The sequence below is a fragment of the Mchenga conophoros genome, linkage group LG14 (genome assembly GCF_057382185.1).
Source record: "Mchenga conophoros isolate Kocher_MC1m ecotype Shallow Benthic linkage group LG14, M_conophoros_male_GT1.1, whole genome shotgun sequence".
Taxonomy (NCBI): Eukaryota; Metazoa; Chordata; class Actinopteri; order Cichliformes; family Cichlidae; genus Mchenga; species Mchenga conophoros.
In genome coordinates, this window is record NC_140539.1 from 40628137 (window position 1) to 40652417 (window position 24281).

General features: G+C 45.8%; 2 protein-coding genes across 10 annotated transcripts; one reads left to right on the top strand and one right to left on the bottom strand.

The window, feature by feature from the left end:
• Positions 1–682: 682 nt before the first annotated feature.
• Positions 683–8020, top strand: mindy4b (MINDY family member 4B). Of its 4 annotated transcripts, none has more exons than XM_085244596.1 (11): positions 685–1385; positions 1674–1817; positions 2222–2341; positions 3477–3574; positions 3798–3963; positions 4043–4108; positions 4741–4767; positions 4876–4948; positions 5377–5553; positions 7109–7289; positions 7375–8020. In XM_085244596.1, the coding sequence occupies exons 1-11, from the start codon at positions 1323–1325 to the stop codon at positions 7574–7576; spliced, it is 1317 nt and encodes a 438-aa protein (XP_085100722.1). In that variant the 5' UTR covers positions 685–1322; the 3' UTR covers positions 7577–8020. The 4 variants fall into 4 exon arrangements, with proteins under 4 accessions (XP_085100724.1, XP_085100725.1, XP_085100722.1 ...); XM_085244597.1 differs by having other exon boundaries at positions 686–1385; positions 4697–4767; XM_085244598.1 differs by lacking the exon at positions 5377–5553 and having other exon boundaries at positions 683–1385.
• A 9063-nt stretch (positions 8021–17083) lies between these two features.
• Positions 17084–23661, bottom strand: tsen34 (TSEN34 tRNA splicing endonuclease subunit). Of its 6 annotated transcripts, none has more exons than XM_085244609.1 (6): positions 23280–23502; positions 22635–22711; positions 22011–22298; positions 21662–21782; positions 21306–21590; positions 17084–21189 (listed from the first exon to the last, which is right to left on the bottom strand). In XM_085244609.1, the coding sequence occupies exons 3-6, from the start codon at positions 22287–22289 to the stop codon at positions 21002–21004; spliced, it is 873 nt and encodes a 290-aa protein (XP_085100735.1). In that variant the 5' UTR covers positions 22290–22298; positions 22635–22711; positions 23280–23502; the 3' UTR covers positions 17084–21001. The 6 variants fall into 6 exon arrangements, with proteins under 6 accessions (XP_085100735.1, XP_085100734.1, XP_085100737.1 ...); XM_085244608.1 differs by having other exon boundaries at positions 23121–23502; XM_085244611.1 differs by lacking the exon at positions 22635–22711 and having other exon boundaries at positions 23280–23661.
• Between the last annotated feature and the right edge of the window lie 620 nt (positions 23662–24281).

Genomic DNA, 24281 nt, shown 5'->3' on the forward strand with positions numbered 1-24281 from the left:
TCCAAGGTTCCTCACAGCGTTACTGGAGGCCAAGGTAATGCCATCCAGAGTAAGAATCTGGTTAGATATCATATTTCTAAGCTTTTCAGGGCCGAGTACAATAACCCCAGTTTGATCTGAATTAAGAAGCAGAAAGTTAGCGGCCATCCAGGTCTTTATGTCTTTAAGACATTCCTGCAGTTTAACTCATTGGTGTGTGTTATCTGGCTTCATGCACAGATAGAGCTGGGTGTCATCTGCATAGCAGTGTAAATGTATGCTATGTCTTCTAATGATGCTGCCTAAGGGAAGCATGTATAATGTAAACAGAATTGGTCCTAGCACTGAACCCTGTGGAACTCCATAATTAACCTCAGTGTGTGAAGAGGACTCTCCATTTACATGCACAAACTGGAGTCTATTAGATAGATATGATACAAACCACTGCAGCGCAGTACCTGTAATACCTACAGCATGTTCTAATCGCTCTAATAGGATATTATGGTCGACAGTATCGAACGCTGCACTGAGGTCTAGCAGGACAAGCACAGAGATGAGTCCACTGTCAGAGGCCATAAGAAGATCATTTGTAACCTTCACTAAAGCTGTTTCTGTGCTGTGATGAGCTCTGAAACCTGACTGAAACTCTTCAAATAAACCTCTGCAGATGATCTGTTAGCTGTTTGACAACTACTCTTTCAAGGATGTTTGATATAAAGGAAGGTTGGAGATTGGCCTATAATTAGCTAAGACTGCTGGGTCTAGAGATGCTTTTTGAGTAAAGGTTTAACTACAGCCAGCTTGAAGGCCTGTGGTACATAGCCGATCATTAGAGATAGGTTGATCATATTTAAGATCGAAGCATTAATTAATGGCAGGACTTAGACACCTTCCATACATGAGTCTGCGCATATCCAAAAACATGACAGGAAAATAAGACGGCTGTCACGGTGAGCATACATATCCATGCACAGCATGCTGAGGTGTGCAGAGTTTTCAGCTAACAGCTCTTCAGCTGATGGTTCAAAAGTCTGGGTTCGACTCAGACTGCCACTGTTTCCAAAAGAAAGCATATTTCTGTTTCTGTAACTAGAAATGAATTTGAAATGTTGACAGTAACTCAGAGACCCTCTCTCAGCATCCATCACGCCTGATAGAGCGATAGATAGATCAGCTCTGCCCTCTGTTGGTGGTGCCGCTGCACTGCACTCAGGTCAGTTTTCAGCTGACTGTGTAACACTCAGTCAGGCTGCAGCTTCAGACAGGATGAAGGAGCAGCTCGTCATCCTCGCCGTGGCTCCGCTGTAGTGTTAGTAAGGGCCGTCCCTCAGCTGTAGTCAGTGATGTCAGACCGCAGGCTGGACTACATCGAGCTGCTCTGGCAGGAAGTGAGCAGGAATCCTCACGTGAGTCACCTCTAAGAAAATACTACTGCACTTACTACCACCACGTACTGTGTTTGATCAGTGTCACCCTCACGCTCCGCTCTGTTCATCAGCTGTCCAGGAGCTCATATTGATTTATTTTGGTGTGTGCACTGAGGGGAGACAAAGGTAAACGCCTTCCTGAGTAACGTGACTGCAGGTTTGCTGTAAATCTGATGTTTCCGTTGTTCAGCGTTGAAGCTGTGGGAAGTGTTTTTTTCATTGTGACTGAATGGTCGAAGGCAGCTGTTTGTCTCGCTTTCTCCTCAGAGGCTGCTGGATGTGGAGAAAGAGGAGGAGCAGGAGGAAGCCCCTCCACCCCGGAGGACCCTTCAAGCCCTCTGCTCTATCCCCCGGAGGCTGGCCATCTCTGCGGGGCTCGGGGGAACGCCGGTCACCCCCCAACTGATTGAGGTAAACACAAGGATTCAGAAACAGGTCACCTGACACCGCTGGGTGTCAGGTGACCTGTTTTCCTGTAAACACGATGAGCTCACCTGACCACAGATCAGCCGTGTTATGCGACTCCTCCACTTGGCTAAAGGGAGGCGGGGTTTATGAGGATACCAGGATGGAGGTGTGCAGGTGCTGAAACTCCAGCTCTATGATGTTATCTTTATGCAGTCAGACTTCTGCTTGAAACAAACAGTTTTAGTTCCTCCTCCTTTACACTAGTTTTATTATCATTGGCTGCCTGTAGCAAACAGAAGGTCTGAACAGAGCAGGGAGTGTTCAGAGCTGCTTTGACCTGTTGTTCCCCGTCAGGCTGCATTCAGGACAAACGACTGACCGATGACCTGTCTCTGTGTTGATGTCAGAGCCTGAGGAGGATTCTTCTGGGTGGAAACTTTCGTGTCTTCGACTACGAGTGGAGGAAAGCAGTCTTCCACTTCAGGGAACCAAACTCCGAGTTCGCATACGCTCTGAAGGCTGATGGGGTGAGAAACCAACTCTGCTTTTAAGATCAGGCTTCAAAGTTTCCTCTTTGCTAAAGCATGTAGTTAGAGCTGTTTGAGACGCAGAGACAGCTTCATCCATCAGGCTGTCAGGATGCTGAACTCTCTCACACACCAACTCCAGACCTGCATCCAGATGAAGTCTGAAGAAGTAAATCAGGAAAGAGAGAGAAAGGGAACGGAGGAATTAAAGTTAATATTTCCTTACAAATGTTATATGAATATCAGGAAAAGAAAAGCAGAAACTCGAACTAAACCTTTAGCTTTTTAACCTTTCTTAATTTTTTGATAAATTTTACATTATAATATTCTATATAATACAGGAGTGTTATTTATCCTCCAGTTCAGTGATGTACCTGATAAATAATGTTGAACGTTCTTACTTTCACTGTCACACAGCTGATTCAATTGTTAAGACCCTCTCAAATTTATTAAAAAAATGTATCACTCGTTCATAAAGAAGAAGGTAACTACGTGTGTCGTTTCCACAACACTGCTTTCCTCCCAAGGTGCCCAGAGCCGCTGAAAGGAACGCACGGACACTTGGGCCTAAAAGTTTACCAAGCTCCACACAACGTTTTCCTTCGCGTGGTTGAACGTAGCGCAGCTGTAGGCTTCGTTTTTATTGGCTGCGTGAAGGTACGTCACAGCGCGCGGCGGTCAAAATTCACCCGCTGATTGTGTGAGCACTCCTGGCTCAGCGCAGCGTTAAAACGTTGTTGTGCAGCACGAGCAATAGAAATGAACGGGCTTCAGAGCGCGGTGCGTGCCGCGTCCCGTGTGAAAGGGCAGGTAGACTACAGAATGCGCTCACCGTGTTGCTTTTGAACAAACGTCCTCTAACCAACCTCTGTGCTGCAGAAGCTTCAGCACCACTTAATAGCAGACTGAGTGGGTGTTTACATTTGACCCTGTAGATCAGAGAAAATACAGAATAAATGTTAACTTGGTTTTTATAGTGTAAACAAAAAGAGTTCAAAGCAAACATTAAAAGCCCAGAATTTCCCGGACACGACTAAGAGCGTCATCTCACTCCTGATAGGCTGGCAGTTTTAACCCATCAGCATCAAGCCCCGCCCAGAATATTACATCTTTTAAGGTCAGGTGTGTGTTTCAGGGTGGGGCTCGGGCCATTCAGATGGTCGTCCAGGCTCGCATCATTAAGCACCTGCTGTTCACCCAACAGAGCACCTCAGACGGACAGACGCTGCACAGGTGAGGCCTCTCTGGCGTGGAAATGGTAAAGGTGAGATGTCACATGATGAAAAATGAACATGACAGAAAATGGGAACAGTGGGACGGTAACTGGTCTTTCTCTGTGCCCAGCGGTTCTCTGAAGTCGCGTCAGTTTAGCACCCAGCATCCTGCGTCACCTTTGACCTTTGGTGTCCTCGGCTCCCCACAACTCTGTGTTTCTATTATTTTGTCCACCCTCCAGTCTGACAGAGGTAGGACGGCGGGAGCAGGACAGAGCATTGGCGGCTGCCCTGAGCGACAGCCTCTGGTTGGCCGGCCAGGAGGCGAGCGCGACTGTCACCTTGGTAACCGAAGACTATTGCATCACATCTCACCTGGACAACAAACTGGACACCTTCACAGAGAGGGTACCGCCCTTCCTCACAGCGCTGCGACCGCTGCTCCGTCCCCAGTATCTCGTCACGTCTGTTCTTTCATGTCTTTCAGCTGCAGCTCTTCACGTTCAGCGAGAAGGACGCCATCACCAACTTCATCCTCGACCACATCCAGTGCGTGAGTACAGCATCCAATCAGGACGCCAGAATCAGGTCACTTTACCTTAGCGCTAACTCTTCAGCTTGTTGCATTAATGCGGATTCAGGTGAGAAAAACGAGCACTGATCTTTACGCACGTGACACGACTACACAAAAATACGGCCTGCGATCGGACGTGGAGCTCCGTCGGCCCGCTGTCGGAAAGGTTTCGGGTGGTTTGGAGCCCGCCGTGCGACGTGACCTGTTGTCTTGTTTTTTTGTTTTTTGTTTTTTTTATTGACAAAGCACAAAATACAGATATACAAATACAAAATAGCAAACACAATGTCAGGGGGTTCGTATAAAAAAGCAAAATAGACACAGTCTATTATAGAATCACATGATATTGAACAGGGAACATAGGTTTATGGTTTTGACAGCTTTTTGATTTTGAGAATGTTGTATGGTTTTAACATATTGTTTGGTTTCATTTAAAAAGCACCGAAAGGATGGTTTTGCGTTAGAAAATTTCGACTTATGTATATGAAATTTGGCCAATAATATCAATAAGTTAATCAAATAAAATTCGTTTGCCCTGTGCATGGGGTATGACCTGTTGTCTTGTAGTTTCAGGAGGAGGGCAGTCATGGCGTCATCCTTTTCCTCTACAGCCTCATCTGCTCCCGTACCATCGAGAGGTAACCACACAGCGAAGCTCTGCGATGTTAGCGCCCCCGACAGGAAACAGTCTGTTACAGCCCGCTGGTTAACTGAGCCGTTGACCATGTGCGTCCTCTTCCTCACAGGCTGAGGCAGGACCTAGACTCTCCTACGTCATACCTGCTGCACCTCAGCCCGGGCAGCTCTGCCTGTCGGCAGGTAAGAGCTCACCTGACTCATGTTGCCAGACTTCATTTAGAAATCTTTATGTAAGGCGTTTGTACCTGTGCACTATCAGATACCAGGCCCGCACCTGTCACAGGTGTGTCGTTTTACATGCGTGCTCCGCCCACTCATGTCATTCACTCAGCAGCTTCCTCGTCGCTCTGTGTTCAGCTAAAAATGTCTCAATCAGAGAGCACCATGGGAAGTAAAAATCTGCTGGGGGGGCTAAACAGCTGACAGTGACATCATCAGACATGGATGCTCGTTTGTGTTTCCTGCTGATGTCGCCTCCGTCAGCCTCAGCTCTTGTGCTGACCGCTCAACGATCAGAGCGTCTCTGTTAGCCTGAGAGCGTCTGCGAGCGTGCGCACCTGTAGAGTGCAAAGTGGGAGGAGCCTCCAGGTCTCTGCTTGTGTATGCAGGCTCTGCTGAACCTACTACTGACCGGCAGAGCCAGCCCGCACCTCTTCAACGGGATGCGGCACTTCGGGCAGGACGGCCTGCCTCTGCAGCGCCCCCTGCAGGGCGTCCTGTCCCGCAGCGATGTAGGATATCTGCGCTGGAGTCGAGAGGAGATGGAGCGCGGTGCGCTGCCGCAGGTAGAGACCTGTAACCGAGCAACGCTGGCACACACACACTCACAGCTATGTGTTGATTACAGGTCTTTCGGTGACATGAGGAAGCAGCAGAGCACAGCTGATGTAATCAGGATACTCACAGTAACCTTTCAGGTGTGCCTCAGGTGTGTGTTACATCCGTCTATGCTGCTCTCATCAGTCTTCAGTCCTTCAGTTTCTCATTTTAAACAGCTGACGGCCGGCAGCTGTGAGCTGAGGCTGGGAAGCAGCTCGTGGTGCTGTGAGGTCGTTTCACTACAGCAGAAACCAGTAAAACTGTGTCCTTTACTGGTTTACCCATTATATTACAGCCTGATACACACTGTTTGGGCTCTGTGGATTCAATTCAATTTTATTTATATAGCGCCAAATCACAACAAAAGTCGCCTCAAGGCGCTTCATAGATACAGAGAAAAACCCAACAATCATATGACCCCCTATGAGCAGCACTTTGGCGACAGTGGGAAGGAAAAACTCCCTTTTAACAGGAAGAAACCTCCAGCAGAACCAGGCTCAGGGAGGGGCGGGGCCATCTGCTGTGATTGGTTGGGGTGAGAGAAGGAAGACAGGATAAAAGACATGCTGTGGAAGAGAGACAGAGGTTAATAACAGATATGATTCAATGCAGAGAGGTCTGTTAATACATAGTGAGTGAGAAAGGTGACTGGAAAGGAAAAACTCAATGCATCATGGGAATCCCCCGGCAGCCTACGTCTATTGCAGCATAACTAAGGGAGGATTCAGGGTCACCTGGTCCAGCACTAACTATATGCTTTAGCAAAAAGGAAAGTTTGAAGCCTAATCTTGAAAGTAGAGATGGTGTCTGTCTCCTGAATCCAAACTGGAAGCTGGTTCCACAGAAGAGGGGCCTGAAAACTGAAGGCTCTGCCTCCCATTCTACTTTTAAATACTCTAGGAACAACAAGTAGGCCTGCAGAGCGAGAGCGAAGTGCTCTAATAGGGTGGATCTAAGGAGCATGGAAAGAAAAGCGTCTGGATTTCTTTAAGCTTCTTGAAGACGTTTTATCCGAGAAGCTTCTTCAGTTCTGAGAGCAGATGGTGGCCCTATAGGGAGTGTCCCTAAGAGGGTCGTGGATCCCCTATTGATCCTCTGCCTCAGAGCTGGAGAAGCTTCTCAGATGAAACGCCTCCAAGTAGTCCAGATGCTTTTCTTTCCACGATAACCATGACTGAGGACCTGTGGATAATGTGTTATCACTCATCCACCTGGATCATTCTGTTAGGGGCGTGGCCTCGTTGATGCGGGTGTACCGTTAATTTGGGTGAGAGCGATACTAGGATTTCATCATTTTATGGATGCAGCTTGCTAAACACTCCCTGTTAGCTGATATCCAAGCACTCCACCCTCTCCACCTTCAAACAAAACCAAAAACTAATATTAGCCAACAGGTGCCATTAGGCACTGACCAACCACCTCCACCTACATCAGAGACTTTCTCCACGAGGCTCTTTAAGTTAAACAGCTGAGTTCTTACAGTCAGAAGAGCGCCCCCTGCCTGTCTCCCTCCGTCTGCAGGTGGGCAGCATGCTGAAGACTCCCAGGTTCCCGGTGTGGGTTTGCAGCATCAACAGCAGCTGCTCGGTCCTGTTCAGCGCCACACGCTCGCTGCTGTCAGACTGGAGGGCGGAGCATCTGTTCCAGCTGTACTACTACTGTGGGCAGAGCTCGCAGACAGCGACGGCCAGGCTGACAGTCGGTGAGCGTTGCGGTCGCACGTCTGCAGGTCTGACCGGGATCCCTCTCGTGCTTCATCCACCATCTGTTTCCTGTTTCCTGTACAGATACTCACTCCCACCACTGGGAGGCGTCGTCCAGAGATGGAGGAGATCCAGAGAAACGGTTTCCCTCACTGGAGATGACCATCAGGACCAAGTGGGACGGAGCTGTGATCGCCTGGAACGGCACCTCCCCCTTCTACTGAACATCACCACAAACACTGGTCTGCGGTCGTCACAGCACTCCCGACTGTTTTTACCATTATAGGAAACCAGATGTTAAAAGTCCCGTTACGAACCTCACGTCTTCAGTAACCACTGATGATTCGGACCAGAGGTGTTGGCGAGGTCACCGTGGTCACTGACGAATCAGCGAACACAGCCGAGCACAAACAGAGCGTCTGGAGGTAAAATGAATCCAGACTCCAGCCTGTTTGAATCCCACGTTATTCCCTGCTGTCCTCTGGACTCGTCTCTGTCATCAGACCCTGACGACTTCCTGTTCTTGTCTCCGTGTTTCTGGGTGAAGCTGAAGGCGGCTCTGTAGTAGCGTCACGTCTGCCCAACGTTTAACCTTTGAACCAAACTGGTGTTTGTCTTTGATGATGTTTCAGTCTCGTGTCCTCATCTTAAATTGTTTGATCTTCGTTTAGCTGAAAGTCTTCTGTTCCTTTGAAATGTAACAGAAATAAATCTGACTCATGTTTAAACATCCATGGAAACTTGTGTTTGTTTGGTGTGATCTCCGGGCTTGGAGGTTTCTGTTCCCTGTCACACTGCTTCAGTGAGGTCCGGCTCTGAGGAGGCCCACGGCTTCCTGAAAGCCGTCCGAGGCTTCAGTGAACATGATCAGCTTCCTCTGATTTTACCTTTGGCATGACAGGCTGCTGCTGACAAAGAGCCTAAAGACAGTTTAAAACGGCTTCTTTGCTGGAGAGCTGTTGCTCTCCAGTTAAAAACTACAAGAACATCTGACTCAAGACTTTTGCACATTACTGTTGTATTTATACAGCACGCATCAACACACTGGGGCCAACACAAAGGATAGAAGGGCCTTCAGCACCGTGGCCACAGGTCTGTGGTCACATGTCTGAAGATGAAACAGCGTTACAGTAAACCGAGCAGCTGGATACGGGAGCATGGAGCAATGTCGGAGTTATCCAAGGTTACAACATTCTCAGGCAAAAGTTCTGGTGACTAAAGTGAGCTCGAGGTTCCTGAGTCTGTGTTTCAGAGCCGACTTTCCGACCTCTCAACTCTGTTCAGGTCTAAAAGCTTCAGCCAGCAGTGATCAGAGCTGCCTGTGTGTAGGACGGACCGACACCCGAGAAGCTCGAACGCGGCTGATTGAAACACGAAAACTTCAACCCTGGAGTTCTCTAGCACATCAAGACTATCTCTCCACACCGTTACATATTCCATATGTACGGGGTACGATCTCCCTTGGTCGTGGCGCGTGGATACTTCTTTAAGACACTCCGGCGTGCCATGCCACGCCCCACAGCTCACGTGCGTGGTTCACATGACCAGCGGGGCTCCTGTCATTGCTCGAGTGGGGCGGCTCCTCGCCTCTGCAGCTTGAGCCACTGCTATTACTGCTGCTCATGCAACTGCATGCTGTTTCCCCCTGGCGTCTTGCCCGAACTTTGCTGGTTTATGCGCCAGCCGCACCACGCTGTGTCTGATACGTCAGCCAGCGAGCGTGTGTGTTCCAGCCTGCGGCGCCAGCTGTGCACGAGTGTATCGTCCTCAAGTTGACTCTTGAGGCTCCTCTGTCTGCGGACAGCACGTGGTGACGGTGCTGGGGGTGGACCTTCGGGTTGTCGCCTCGCTCAGCCCTCCACTTCAGCAGGCGAGGCTGCCAGTCCCCCTCGGCTTCGGCTCTTCGGATGGACAGGTGTCATCCCTAGCTTGGCCTGCTACTGTAGGCTGTTCCCCTGGCGTGTTGCCCGCTTTGCCGGCTTACACGCCAGTCGGCCCTCGCTGTGGCGAGTGAGAGCTCTCCAGCCTGTAGCGCCATCTCTCTATCTGGCGTATTTCCCACATGTCATAGGTTTATGCGACCAGCTAGAGATCGCACGGTTACTGTGTAACCTGGGTCCTCTTAGGCTACGTTCACACTGCAGGCGAAAGCGCATCGAATTTCTATGCGACCCATATCCGATCATGGTGTGACAGTGTGAACGGCACAAATCCGATATTTTCAAATCCGACCTGGGTCACTTTCGTATGTGGTGCTGAATCCGATGTTTTAGAAAGCGACTGCTGTTTGATGGTTTTTTTTTTATTTTTATTTTTTTTATATAAACTTTATTTAACAAACAATGAGTATACAACATACGAACAGATGGGGACTTCCGGTGGCTCGTAGCACCGCATGGCCGCATAGAGAGTGACCTCTGGCACCAACCGTGTGTTTCCCCGGACTCGAGAGCTGTATTGGGGCTACACTGCCATTTTTCGACGCAAGAATGAGTGGGGATAAATCTAAAAAGGGAGGATACGGGCTACGAAACATTCTTGACTGTGAAATGGAGAAGGACGCCGCGGCTAGTGAGGCAAGCCTCGCATCGGGACAAGATGGCGACCGAGGAGAAGGTCTGGGTTGGCTTCGGGATGCTGTGTCGGAGTCTTACACGCCTCTCTGCAGCTTCTCTCCTCCTGCTACCCCCCCCAAAAACCCATCTCCATAGAGACTGTGTCAGCTCCCACACAGACAAAAAACAAACTAAAAACCAGCAACAAACAACTTAAACATAAACAATTACAAAGAAAGAACAATACAGTATCCACATCTGAACCAAAGAGTAAAACAGTGAAATGTGGATTATTAAATATTAGGTCTCTCTCCTCCAAGTCTCTGTTAGTACATGACTTAATAGTTGATCAACAAATTGATTTACTCTGCCTTACAGAAACCTGGTTGCAGCAGGATGATTATGTTAGTTTAAATGAATCAACACCCCCGAGTCATTCTAACTACCAGAAACCTCGAAGCACAGGCCGAGGGGGAGGTGTGGCAGCAATTTTTCACACCAGCCTATTAATTAATGAAAGACCCAGACAGACTTTTAATTCATTTGAAAGCCTGATGCTTAGCCTCGTCCACCCCAGCTGTGAAACTCAGAAACCAGTCTGACTTGTTATCATCTATCGTCCACCTGGGCCTTACACAGAGTTTCTGTCTGATTTCTCAGACTTTATATCTAATTTAGTTCTGAGCTCAGATAAAATAATTATTGTGGGTGATTTTAACATCCATGTAGATGCTAAAAATGACAGCCTCAACATGGCATTTAATCTGTTATTAGACTCAATTGGTTTCTCTCAAAATGTAAAAGAACCCACCCACCACTTTAATCACACTCTAGATCTTGTTTTAACATATGGCATAGAAACGGAACATTTAACAGTGTTTCCTGAAAACCCTCTGCTGTCTGATCATTTCCTGATAACATTTACTTTTACAATAATTGATTACACAGCAGTGGAGAGTAGACTCTATCACAGTAGATGTCTTTCTGAAAGTGCTGTAACTAAGTTTAAGAATATAATCCACCCACTGTTATCATCTCCAATGCCCTGTACCAACATAGAGCAGAGCAGCTATCTGAACCCAACAGAGGTCGATTATCTTGTTAATAATTTCACCTCCTCACTACGTACGACTCTGGATACTGTAGCTCCTGTGAAAACTAAGGTCTCTAATCAGAAGTACCTGACTCCGTGGTATAATTCTCAAACACGTAGCCTAAAGCAGATGACTCGTAAGCTGGAGAGGAAATGGCGTGTCACAAATTTAGAGGATCATCATTTAGCCTGGAGAAATAGTTTGCTGCTTTATAAGAAAGCCCTCCACAAAGCCAGAACATCTTACTATTCATCACTGATTGAAGAAAATAAGAACAACCCCAGGTTTCTCTTCAGCTCTGTAGCCAGGCTGACAAACAGTCAGAGCTCTGTTGAGCCAACCATCCCTTTAACGTTAACTAGTAATGACTTCATGAACTTCTTCACAAATAAAATTTTTATCATTAGAGAAAAAATTACCAGTAATCATCCCACAGATGTAATATTATCAGCTACTCTTAGTACCATTGATGTTAAGTTAGACTCTTTTTCTCCAATTGATCTTTCTGAGTTAACTTCAATAATTACTTCCTCCAAACCATCAACCTGTCTTTTAGACCCCATTCCTACAAAACTGCTCAAAGAAGTCCTGCCATTAATTAATTCTTCGATCTTAAATATGATCAACCTATCTCTAATGATCAGCTATGTACCACAGGCCTTCAAGCTGGCTGTAGTTAAACCTTTACTCAAAAAGCATCTCTAGACCCAGCAGTCTTAGCTAATTATAGGCCAATCTCCAACCTTCCTTTATATCAAACATCCTTGAAAGAGTAGTTGTCAAACAGCTAACAGATCATCTGCAGAGGCTTATTTGAAGAGTTTCAGTCAGGTTTCAGAGCTCATCACAGCACAGAAACAGCTTTAGTGAAGGTTACAAATGATCTTCTTATGGCCTCTGACAGTGGACTCATCTCTGTGCTTGTCCTGCTAGACCTCAGTGCAGCGTTCGATACTGTCGACCATAATATCCTATTAGAGCGATTAGAACATGCTGTAGGTATTACAGGTACTGCACTGCAGTGGTTTGTATCATATCTATCTAATAGACTCCAGTTTGTGCATGTAAATGGAGAGTCCTCTTCACACACTGAGGTTAATTATGGAGTTCCACAGGGTTCAGTGCTAGGACCAATTCTGTTTACATTATACATGCTTCCCTTAGGCAGCATCATTAGAAGACATAGCATACATTTTCACTGTTATGCAGATGACACCCAGCTCTATCTGTCCATGAAGCCAGATAACACACACCAATGAGTTAAACTGCAGGAATGTCTTAAAGACATAAAGACCTGGATGGCCGCTAACTTTCTGCTTCTTAATTCAGATCAAACTGAGGTTATTGTACTCGGCCCTGAAAAGCTTAGAAATATGATATCTAACCAGATTCTTACTCTGGATGGCATTACCTTGGCCTCCAGTAACGCTGTGAGGAACCTTGGAGTCATTTTTGACCAGGACATGTCCTTCAATGCACATATTAAACAAATATGTCAGACTACTGTAATTCATTATTATCAGGATGTCCAAAAAACTCACTGAAAAGCCTTCAGCTGATCCAAAATGCTGCAGCAAGAGTCCTGACAGGGACTAGAAAGAGAGAGCAGATTTCTCCTGTTTTGGCTTCCCTTCATTGGCTTCCTGTTAAATCCAGAATTGAATTCAAAATCCTGCTCCTCACATACAAGGTCTTAAATAATCAGGCCCCATCTTATCTTAATGACCTTGTAGTACCATATCAGCCTATTAGAGCACTTCGCTCTCGCTCTGCAGGCCTACTTGTTGTTCCTAGAGTATTTAAAAGTAGAATGGGAGGCAGAGCCTTCAGTTTTCAGGCCCCTCTTCTGTGGAACCAGCTTCCAGTTTGGATTCAGGAGACAGACACTATCTCTACTTTCAAGATTAGGCTTCAAACTTTCCTTTTTGCTAAAGCATATAGTTAGTGCTGGACCAGGTGACCCTGAATCCTCCCTTAGTTATGCTGCAATAGATGTAGGCTGCCGGGGGATTCCCATGATGCATTGAGTTTTTCCTTTCCAGTCACCTTTCTCACTCACTATGTGTTAACAGACCTCTGCATTGAATCATATCTGTTATTAACCTCTGTCTCTCTTCCACAGCATGTCTTTATCCTGTCTTCCTTCTCTCACCCCAACCGGTCGCAGCAAATTGCCCCGCCCCTCCCTGAGCCTGGTTCTGCCGGAGGTTTCTTCCTGTTAAAAGGGAGTTTTTCCTTCCCACTGTTGCCAAAGTGCTGCTCACAGGGGGTCATATGATTGTTGGGTTTTTCTCTGTATCTATGAAGTGCCTTGAGGCAACTTATGTTGTGATTTGGCACTATATAAATAAAATTGAATTGAATTGAATTGAATTATGAGTAGCGTACTGGTGGCCGAAATGGCTACATTGCGAACCGAATTGAAAAGTGACTTCAAAGCATTCGGTACGGAATTTCGGGAGGATATAAAGAAGCAAATGGCCGAACTCTCTAAGGAATTGAATCAAAGATTACACGAGATGGCGGATCAGGTGGAGGAAATGACTGGTCGGCTAAAGCACGTCGAGGACAACATGGCTGACTCGGAACGCTGGGACATTGGTGTTAGGGATACACTTGTGCAGCTGTTGGAAAATCAACGGGCGCTTCAGGAAAAGGTGTCCGATATGGAGGGCCGTGCTAGGCACAAAAACATCCGGATCTACGGCGTACCGGAAAACTCGGAGGGCTCGTCGGTGACTACCTTTGTCGAAAATCTGATCAAAGAACACCTAGGCGAAGATTTCGGCCCGGACCGTGCCCTCGGCATTGAGCGCGCACACCGCGCGTTGGGACCAAAACCACCCCCGAACGCCCCACCACGCTCAATAATAGTGCGCTTCCTCCGGTTCTCTGTTAAAGAAGAGATTCTCCGCACGGCGTGGAACAAAGGGGTACATATCCAAAACAAACGGGTGTATTTCGATCATGACTACTCCCTGGAAGTGCAGAAAAGGAGACGGGAATATATTCCAGTTAAGAAGGCTTTGAAGGACAGCGGGATCCGCTTCCAGACACCACTAAGTAAGATGCGAGTGTTTTATGCGTCAGGCAATGTCCTATATAATACCGTGACCCAAGCTGCCGAGGATTATGTTGTATTCCACATATCCACTTGATGGCTTATAATTTCTATAAAATGCTGTCACTAAATGTAAATGGCCTGAATAGCCCTATTAAAAGAAGCAAATTAATTTGCCAAATTGAAAAAGGAGACAGTAGATTTGGCATATTGGCAAGAAACTCATCTAGATAATGCAGAACATGAGAAATTAAAAAAGATGGGTTTCAGACATACATTCTATTCATCGTATAGGGCCGGGAAAAAACGAGGAGTAGCTATCCTTATCTCAAATAAAATAAAATTTGAACATATATCTACTCTAAGTGATAAGGAAGGTCGGTTTGTTTTAGTAAAAGGTAGAATAGAGAATAAGGCGGTGACACTATTAAATGTCTATGCACCCCCAGGAAGCAACGCAAGCTTCTTTAAGAAGATATTTGATTTGATCTCTAAGGAAACGGTGGGAACTCTTATTTGTGCAGGAGATTTTAATTTACTGTTAAATCCCAGATTAGACTCAAATAATAGGGCCAAGAAAAGCACGTCTGGAGGGAAACGGGTTAAAGGAATGTTAACGGAATTAGGGCTTATTGACGTGTGGCGATCTATCCATGGGTCAGCGTCAGGATTCACTTTTTACTCTGCTCGACACTCAGTGTATTCGAGGATAGATTACTGTTTTATGTTTAATAGGGATTTACACAGGATAAAAGATTGCAGAATAGGTCCAAGAGATGTCTCTGACCACAGTGGAATTTATATAACGTTACATTTGGACGGGACACGGAAGACAACTTTGTGGAGACTAAATACCGGTATGTTAAATGACCCCGCTTTTGTGAAACAAATGACAGCCGATCTTAACTTGTACCTGCAGGACAATAATGGAGAGACAAATCACAGTATTGTGTGGGATGCAGCCAAAGCTGTCCTCAGAGGAAAAATAATTGCGTGGTCGACCGTGATTAAAAAGAAAAAGTCACAAGAATTGTTACAACTGCAGGATAGATTAATGGCCTTGGAACAGTCAGGTCTAAAGGATAAAAATACTACAGTAACCCACCAGATCAGACAGATTAAGCAGGAGATAGATAAGATATTGAGCGAAGAAGTAGAGAAAAACATAAGATTCATGAAACAGAGGTATTATGAGGCGGGGCCTAAGGCGGCGAAGCAGTTGGCGTGGCGGATTAGAAAACAGCAAGCTGAAAATAATATTTATAAGATTAGAGACCCGGTTGGTAACAATGTTGTAACTGACCTGGATAAAATTCAAAAAGCGTTTGAAATGTATTACAAATCCTTATATAGTCAATCTACTCAGGGTGATGTAAATAAGATGACTGACTTTTTGAATTCCTTAGACCTGCCTACGATTGGTCGAGAAGCAAATAGTAAGTTAACGTCCTTAATATCTCGGGAAGAAATAATTAAAGCTATCTCCAGCCTTAAATCCAATATATCACCAGGTACCGACGGGCTCCCTGCCGAATGGTACAAAACCATGAGGGAAAGCCTTCTTCCCCTGTTGGAAACTAGTTTTAACTATATTTTGAAAGGTCTGGTACCTCCCTCTTGGAAGGAGGCCTTCATATCAGTTTTGCCAAAGGGGGGACAGGATAGACTAAACTGCAAATCTTATAGGCCGATAAGTGTCCTGAACTCAGACTATAAACTATACACAACTATTTTGGTGCGAAGAATGGATGCTGTAATGCCTTCTTTGATTGATGAAGACCAAACAGGTTTCTTGAAAAATAGACAAACCCACGATAATATTAGACGAGCTTTACACATCATCGAACACATTAATAATAAGAAAACAAGCTCAGTTATTCTTAGTTTAGATGCTGAAAAAGCATATGATTCAGTGAATTGGGACTTCCTCTTCCTAGTGATGAAAAGATTTGGTTTCTGTAGCGAGTTTATAAGATGTTTCCAAGCTCTTTATTCTCTCCCTACTGCCAGAATAAAAATTAACGGTAGCCTCTCCGATACTATTTTTTTAGAACGAGGATGTAGACAGGGGTGTCCAGCAAGCCCCTACCTCTTCAACTTGTTTATCGAACCTCTAGCCCAGGCTGTACGTCAGGAAGCATCGTTGAAAGGGATTGTAATAGGAGGGGACGAGTACAAGGTGTGTTTATATGCAGATGATGTCTTGGTGACAATCATGGATCCCAGCTCAGGTATACCAGTATTAATGGGGATGTTGGAAACATATGGCCTGTATTCAGGGTATGTCCTTAATGTCAAAAAAACTCAAGTTCTGTCATTTAATTTTTCTCCGGACCTGACACTACTGGCAAAATTCAAGTTTAATTGGGAGGCAACTGCTATCAAATATTTGGGAGTGTTTCTGCCTAGAGATCTGACACAACTGTACGATATTAATTACAGTCGTATTAATAGAGAAATATATAGCGATCTCAACATTTGGGCCTTGCTCCCTCTCGACCTTGGCAACAGGATACAGATAATTAAAATGAATATTCTCCCCAAACTACTCTATCTTTTTCTTGCTTTACCTATTCAAATTCCAGAGAAGCAATTCAGGGAATGGAATAAGCAGATTTCGAGATTCATTTGGCTTAACAAAAGACCACGGGTGAAGTTCTCTACTTTGCAGGTGCCGAAAGACAAAGGGGGCTTGGCTCTACCTTCATTAAGGAATTACTACTTATCTGCTCAGCTGAGGTCCTTGGTGTGTTGGTGTAATCCATCTTTTTGTGCGAGGTGGAAGACGATTGAGATGTCTCTCTCGGACACGCCAATCCAGTCTAGACTTGGTCACGCGGCTTCTGATTTGGACGATACCTTGACGCCCAGCCACTGGGTCACTTTTACATTAAAAATATGGAGGGGAGTGGTCAAGCAGGCGCAACTCCAGGAAGAGATAAAACTTCTGAGGTGGCCAGCGTATGACCCTGATTTTTTACCTGCTTCCCACGATAGTAGATTTAAACAATGGGTGTTGCATGGAATCACTGCTGGGTGTTTGGTTATTGTAAAATCTAAAATTATGGCTTTTGATACCCTATGCAAGACTTACGACCTCGGGAAACAAGACTTTTTTTCAATACTTGCAACTCCGTGACTATATTGGCAAAAGACTGAAGAGCTGTGTCCGTGGAGACTTCTCGATTGTTAATATTTTCATTGATGCTTATGACTCTGGGAGTAACAGAGCCTTGATAAGTAAACTGTATAAATGTCTGACTAAGCTCAAAGGGCACTCAACGATTTACATAAAGCAGAAATGGGAAAAAGAAATGGACATTGTGATTACAGAAGATGGGTGGGCACGGATCTGGGAGACACAGTTTACCACGACTAACTCCAACATGTGGCGGGACTTCTGCTGGAAGAACATTATACGCTATTTCATAACGCCTAAACAGAAGTCTAAATTCAGTGCTACACCTGCGTTTTGCTGGAGGAGTTGTGGGGAAGACGTGGCTGATTACGGTCATGTATTCTGGTCCTGCCCACTCATACGACCCTTCTGGACGGAAGTTATAAAGATAATTACAGAGGTGTTGGGATTCCACGTGTCTCGTACATTTACCTCATTGTATCTGGGATGTTTTACAGACGATTTAGCTGCAGATGATGTTTACCTTCTGAAAGTTCTCTTGGCTTCTGCGAAGAAGGCCATAACAAAACGCTGGCTCTGTAGAGATCCTCCCACTGTAACACTTTTTACCTCTATAGTGGAAGACGTCAAATTGATGGAATGTATGACTTTCACTCTGCGACTGCAGGGAGATTTGGGAAGGAGACGGTGGAGAAAATGGCTGGACTTTACAGCTTGTGGCAGCACCCTTTAATGCATAGAATTAGTAATGCAGACTTGTTGACGTATGTATGTGTGGATGTGCAGATGTATGTACAGGTGTATGTTATCTTCCCATGACCTCATACTGTTTCTGTTTTTTCTTTTTCTATTTTATCTTGTTGCATAAAAATGTTCCTAAACAAATAAAAAGTGTCAAAACAAAAACAAAAACATACGAACAGATGAAGTATACAAAACAACAGAACATGAACACACAAAGCCAGGGGTAAAAGAAAAAGGTAACAATTATAAGAATACACGCAAAAATCCACATACACAAGTTGTTTTGAGAGCCTTTTTGTTGGTGGAGTCTGATATTGATTGTATGTACATTTCCACATCCTTAAAATAATGACAGAAATATGGTGTTTTGTTAGTAAACCTGCTGTTTGATGGTCATGTCGCATTAAATCCGTCTTTTACGTCACTGACACAAGACAGACGCCAATTATCAGCGGTGGAGCAGACATGGTGAACGCTTCCTGGACATCCATGGTAGATGTCAGTGAAACTGTTGGGAAGACAACGTGAACATTTTATTTGTATTGTATAATCTGCAGATTCTGACAGAAATCTGCAGCTATCCTTTGAAGCACCGCTCCTCTAAAACAGCAACAAGGATCATTATTAGGTTATTTACATTATTATGTAAATAACAAAATAACTTAAAGCAAAAATTGGGAAATGTAAAGTCCGAAGTCTTTATATTAAGGCCATCAGTCAAACATTGTTTGCTATGGGTCTAAACAGAGCGCGTTGTGTGTGACGTCTTCTTTTGCGCATGCGGGCCGCTTTGAGGGTTCACACTAGAGCGCGTTTGCTGTCGCATTTTATTTGTAGTGTGAACGAGCAGACAAAAAAATCAGATTTGATCAAAAAATCAGAATTGAGCATCAAGACCTGCAGAGTGAACGTAGCCTATCTCTCCACCATCAGGCTGCTGGGAGACGCGTTCTATCACCGGCGTGACGTCTGCACAACTGTTTTATACGTGAGCTGTGGGGCGTGGCCAGGCGTGCCGAAGCATCTTAAAGAAGTATCCACGCACCACGACCAAGGTACCCCGTACATATGGAATATGTAACAGTGTGGAGAGATAGTCTCTCACTAAGAGAACCAAGGTTACACAGTAACCGTGCAGTACGAGCCAATCAGGAGCCTAACCTGGTAACCACCTGAGTCAGAACATCATCGACAGTGAGATCAATAAAAATTATTGATCCTCAGGTCATTGATGACTTCAGGGAGAGCTGCTGCGATTGGTTCTTATCATAAAGACTGTGACATCAAAGGTAGTTGTAAATTATTTCTAATACTCTGAAGAAGAAGAGAAGATTAAAAACATCTATAATTATTGATCATCACTGGATCCAGGTGATTGTTTGACATTCAGCTGCTGATAACAGAATGATGCGTGAAACAGAGACATACAGATGTGATCACTTTGGTGTGGGTGGGGTCAAGTGCACAGAGACTGATCAATACCTTCTCCTAGGGCTGCTCGATTATGGCAAAAATGATAATCACGATTATTTTCACTGACATTGAGATCTCGATTATTTGACGATATTTATTTAATAATAACAATGTGTTGAATAATGACTTTAAAAAATAATATAAAATAGTGTGCAAATACTGATAACAGTGCAAATGTTTGCAATATAAGAAATCAATGAAAAATGTAAACATCTGTGTTTAGTGAACTTTGCAGTGTTGCTCTGTGGTGCAGCTACTGTAGCAAAGTTTACACACTGTGTCTACTTGATCCACGTCTGACTGAACCCATAATGTTTCCACACCACTGAAGCTTTTTACCTCTTCAACCAACAGCAGTCACTCTCCTCTCCAAATAACTTCTGCTTAGCTTTCCGAGCTTCCCTCAGGTCCTCTTAATTGTTGTGACGCGTGTTCGAAATGCAGAGAGGTGTGCTCGATTTGCCACACGGAGCACCGTGAGAGTAAAGCACGAGGGAGGGGCTAATAATCGGCTCAGTCATTTTTAATGATCGTTGAAAGCCCAGATTGTAATCGTGATTAAAATTCAATTAATTGAGGAGCCCTACCTTCTCCCAGAGCTTTTTATTATTATAAACTTTGCAGTAAATTTGGGTGTGTTTGATTTTCTCTCGGCTCTGATCCTTGTTGGCGTCGTTACCTTTTATCACGTCTGTTCATGCACAGATATCCTCGTGTTGGTGTTGTTCCCACATCATCATAATAAATGTTGTTCCAGGTTCAACATTGCAACTGACCAATCACATTGTTGTGACGTCATACTTTTGTGACTTCGGAAAAAACGCTGAAAAAAATAAATAAAAAAATCTACTGAACTTGCGAGAAACCGCCGCTGTCGCCGATCCAGCAGCTGTAATTCTTTGCATTTCAGGATACTGTTCTTTAATAAACCGTAAGCATTACACATGCTGTCCTTGCAACACTGGAATGTCATAAATGAATCAATTGCTTGGCTTGCAAAAGTATGACATCACAACAATGTGATTGGTCAGTTGCAATGTTGAACCTGGGACAACATTTATTATGATGATGTGGGAACAACACGAGGATATCAGATCATCCTCTGTTCAGTGTCACTGCCTCGTGTGGCTCGTGTTCACAGCAGGTCTGCCGGTCAGGGCAGAAATCACAGATCAATGCCACATCACTTTTATTTCAACACAATGACTCACTGAGAAAATACAATCTTTGAAAAAAGGAGAGCTGTCCTTTGTTTCCTCGCACTGACACTAATGAAAAGAAATAAAGAAGTGGGCGGGGTTTGTCGGGGCCCTTTCACCTCCAGCACGCTGCTTTAAGACAAAGTTGTCGAACGGCTCGGAGGTCAGAGCTGGACTCGGCTGCACGGCAGGCTTCATCAGAGAAACCGCGTGGATGAGTCTGAGCTGCAGAGAGCTGTCTCTGTGACGCTCGCCACGCAGAAACAAAGAGCAGACCGATCACGCTCTACTGTCCTTTAGAGGCCGCGGCCCTGCTCCGTCCTGTCAGTCACATGACCTCCTGCAGTTGTTCTTCAGCCTCAAACTTACAGAAACAGGTTTTAGATGCAGGATGCGGACCTGCCTTAACATGGGCCGGCGGGCGCCGTCTGTCCTGTCCCCCGGGTTTAAATCATCCCGCTCCACTGAAGCGACGTGTAGCAGACCCTGGCGTCTGGCCCCGGCGAACACAGAAGGACCGTCTTCTTCACGTTGGATCCCAGACGAGCCACGGCGAGGACATCCAGCAAACACACGGACTCATCCAGAGACACACAGACGGCGATAAAGTGAGCGTGGAACCGCAGAGGGTCACCTGACGAGACATGACCGCACAGAGTCAGCAGCAGCCTGACATCACTGACGTCAGCAGTGATGTCAGGCTGTCAGCCTCAGGAATCATTCTGGTCAGGTGTTGAGCTCCTCACTCACCTGGATACACCAGGAAGTCTCCTCCAAACTTTCCTGCTGAGGTCAGGTAGAAGCCCTGCCCCCGTAGGTCTCTGAACACCTGGTACCTGGCATCACAGCGGGGCTCAGCCCCAGTTGGCCCGTAGGCCTGCAGGAAGGCTCGAGCTTCAGGACAGTAACTTAGCCCCGCCCTCGCCGTGCTCAGCTGGACTGCCATTGCTGACTGCGGGAAGGTGAAGTTCTGGTCCAGAGCCTGCAGGCGGCGCCGCAGGGCTTCATCTGCACTTGTAGCGCCAGACTCTGCACCTGAGAGGACGGGCACCGTGAGCGCAGCCGCCAGGTACAGAATGCAGAAACCTTATCACGGCAACACTCACCTGTCATAGCTCGGAGCAGCGCCAACTTCCTGTCCTCCAGTGCGAGGACGCTCTGCTCCTCAAAGCTCCTCTTCTCCTCCTCCTCGTGCTTCTGACGGAGCTCCGCCCCCCCCCAATCCTGCTGAGAACAACAACAACACATCAAACACACAGGACGCTCGGCCTTGCAGTTCCTATGACAACCAGCAGTGAGTCCGTGCCACAGAGTCCCGTGTTAAAATAAACATGTCTGCAGCCTGGCACGCTAACTGTACGTACAGGGTGACAGTGACCTCGGAACAGCCAACATGGCGGCCAGCTTAATGAGGTGCCACGATGAGCGCCAGCACCTCTAACGACCCGCTCTGACCTGGCAGCGGTCCGGCAGGGCTGCAGCGGCGCGGCGCTCCCTCAGCAGCCCCTCCTCCTCCGGCAGCAGCAGCAGCGGTCGACCCAGGCGCCCGTTCTGTCGGGGCGTTCGGGGCAGCGACCCCAGGAGTGCCCCCACCAGGCCTTGAGCCCTAACAGCCCTCAGGTCCTGCATCCTCCACACCAACGGGGCGGAGTCACACAAACTCACTCCCACAGCTGGGGCGGCGTACTCTTCCTCAGAGCCCAGACGCCGCTCCCCGCAGGACAGCGCCTCCATCAGGACGACCTGTGGAGACAGAGGACTGAGAGTCACACACACAGCCTCTGCAGGAGGATCAAATGATGGCGAGCTGCTAGAAAAACTTTATTCCACAAAAGAACAAAGTCCAAGTGCAGCAGCTACCTCAGTCGCACACAGATTACATGAAATACATACAGCACACAACGTTTCACAACTTGTTGTCCTGATGTGGTCCGGATAAAACGCCGTTCCAAAACCACTGGGATCACTTTTTATAGTCTGACATAAACGTGTGCAGTGTGAGCACGCCAGAACAAAGGAACAGACTCGTGTGTGGCATCACAGTTTGACTGTTTTAAGGAAACCTATGGTAGGACACACCTGTGGACACGTTTAAAGGACACGTCCTTCTTCCAGGTAATACCAGAGACGAGGCGATTCCAACAGAAGACTTCCTCCTGGAACAGAGCTCTGACCTCTTCATCACAGTTTCAACAACATCAGAATTACAGACAAAGAAACAAAAGCTCCAGTTTATGAAGATGACATCACACATGCTTGTAGGAAGCTGAGTAATAATAAATGTGTTGTTTAGAGAGGAGGAAGACAGCAGCGTTCTCATAAGAGTTCATCATTGAAGAGTTCTTTATAAAAATCTTCAGCCTTATCTTTGCTTTTTCACTGCAGAAGATTTCTTTGATTTTTGAGCTGAAGAGTCAAGGATCCATTCCCAGCTCTACAGCTCACCTGGAGATGCCCGCTGCCTCTCAGAGACCGAGCTCAATGAGCACCGGCTGAAACTGAAGTTTAATGAGCCTCGTCTTTGTTGGTCTTTAGTGAGAACGATACCGAACAATCAAATCTCACCTTTATTGACGTGAAGACAGAGACCTGCTGCTCCGTAGGAGACGTGAAGTGTTTTAATAGCTAAATGAAATTTGGCTCCAAACTTGTATCGTCTGCTGACTGACACTCTCCGAGCCGACAAACAGCTGAGGAACCAGCCGACTGAGCATGCGCACTTACGGTCCGATCCGAGGCTCACTCCGACTCTCCGGTCCGTCAGCCGATCCAATCCCCGAGCTCACGAGGGAGCGCCTGGTCCCGACCTGCCGTAAACTGCTGCGGCTGTAGCTGTTGTCAGTGGGCGGACCGGAAACACGAGCGCTTAGACCGGAAGAAGCAGCGCAACTGCCGGGTCACGTGAGTTCCCTGCTCTTTCCTCTGAAAGTGTTTTTAGTTGAACAGTGTAAGAAGTAAAAATGAATCAACACAAGGGGACTTAAAGACTCAATTAAGCGCAAAGCTGTTTTTCTGTCCATTTTAGAACTACAAAAAATATTTACCCCTCCATCGAATTTATGAGAGACAGATTTAAATTTGTGTTAGACAACTGTTATATTTGTAAAACAACTTCGGAAACAACAGAGCACATGTTCTATGGATGTGGGACAATCCAGAACTTATGGAAATCTCTCCATGTCCTAATATTGTCCCAGTATGGAAATATTGATTTTTGGTCTTTTCAAAATATTCAAATTGGAGTAATCCTTAAGGACAAAAATAGTGAGTTTTTAGTTAACAATCTCATTATTATAACAAAGTATTACATACATAAATGCCGATATGCTAAATCCCCCCCTTCATGGCCTGCTCTTAAAAACAACCTCTCCCTGTTCCGTAAATCTCTTAAGCTAATAAATAAGCCCCAAGCAATCAAATTGCATAGATTTTTGAAGAGTTTGATTTTTCTTAGCCCCTTATTTAAGTTATGAGTCTTGTTTATGGAACCTCACTTTTAGAGAGTTTATGATCCCCCTTGTCTCCTTTATTTCTGTTCCTTGTTTTACATTCTTTTTTTATTGTTATTTATTTATTTTTGTATTGGTTATTCATCTTTTTATATTATTATTATGTAGATGTGTGCGTATGCATGTATGTGTATATATATATATATATATGTATGTATGTATGTTTACTTTCAGTTATTGTCGATTTCATCGTGGTGTACCAACGGCACTGTGGCAG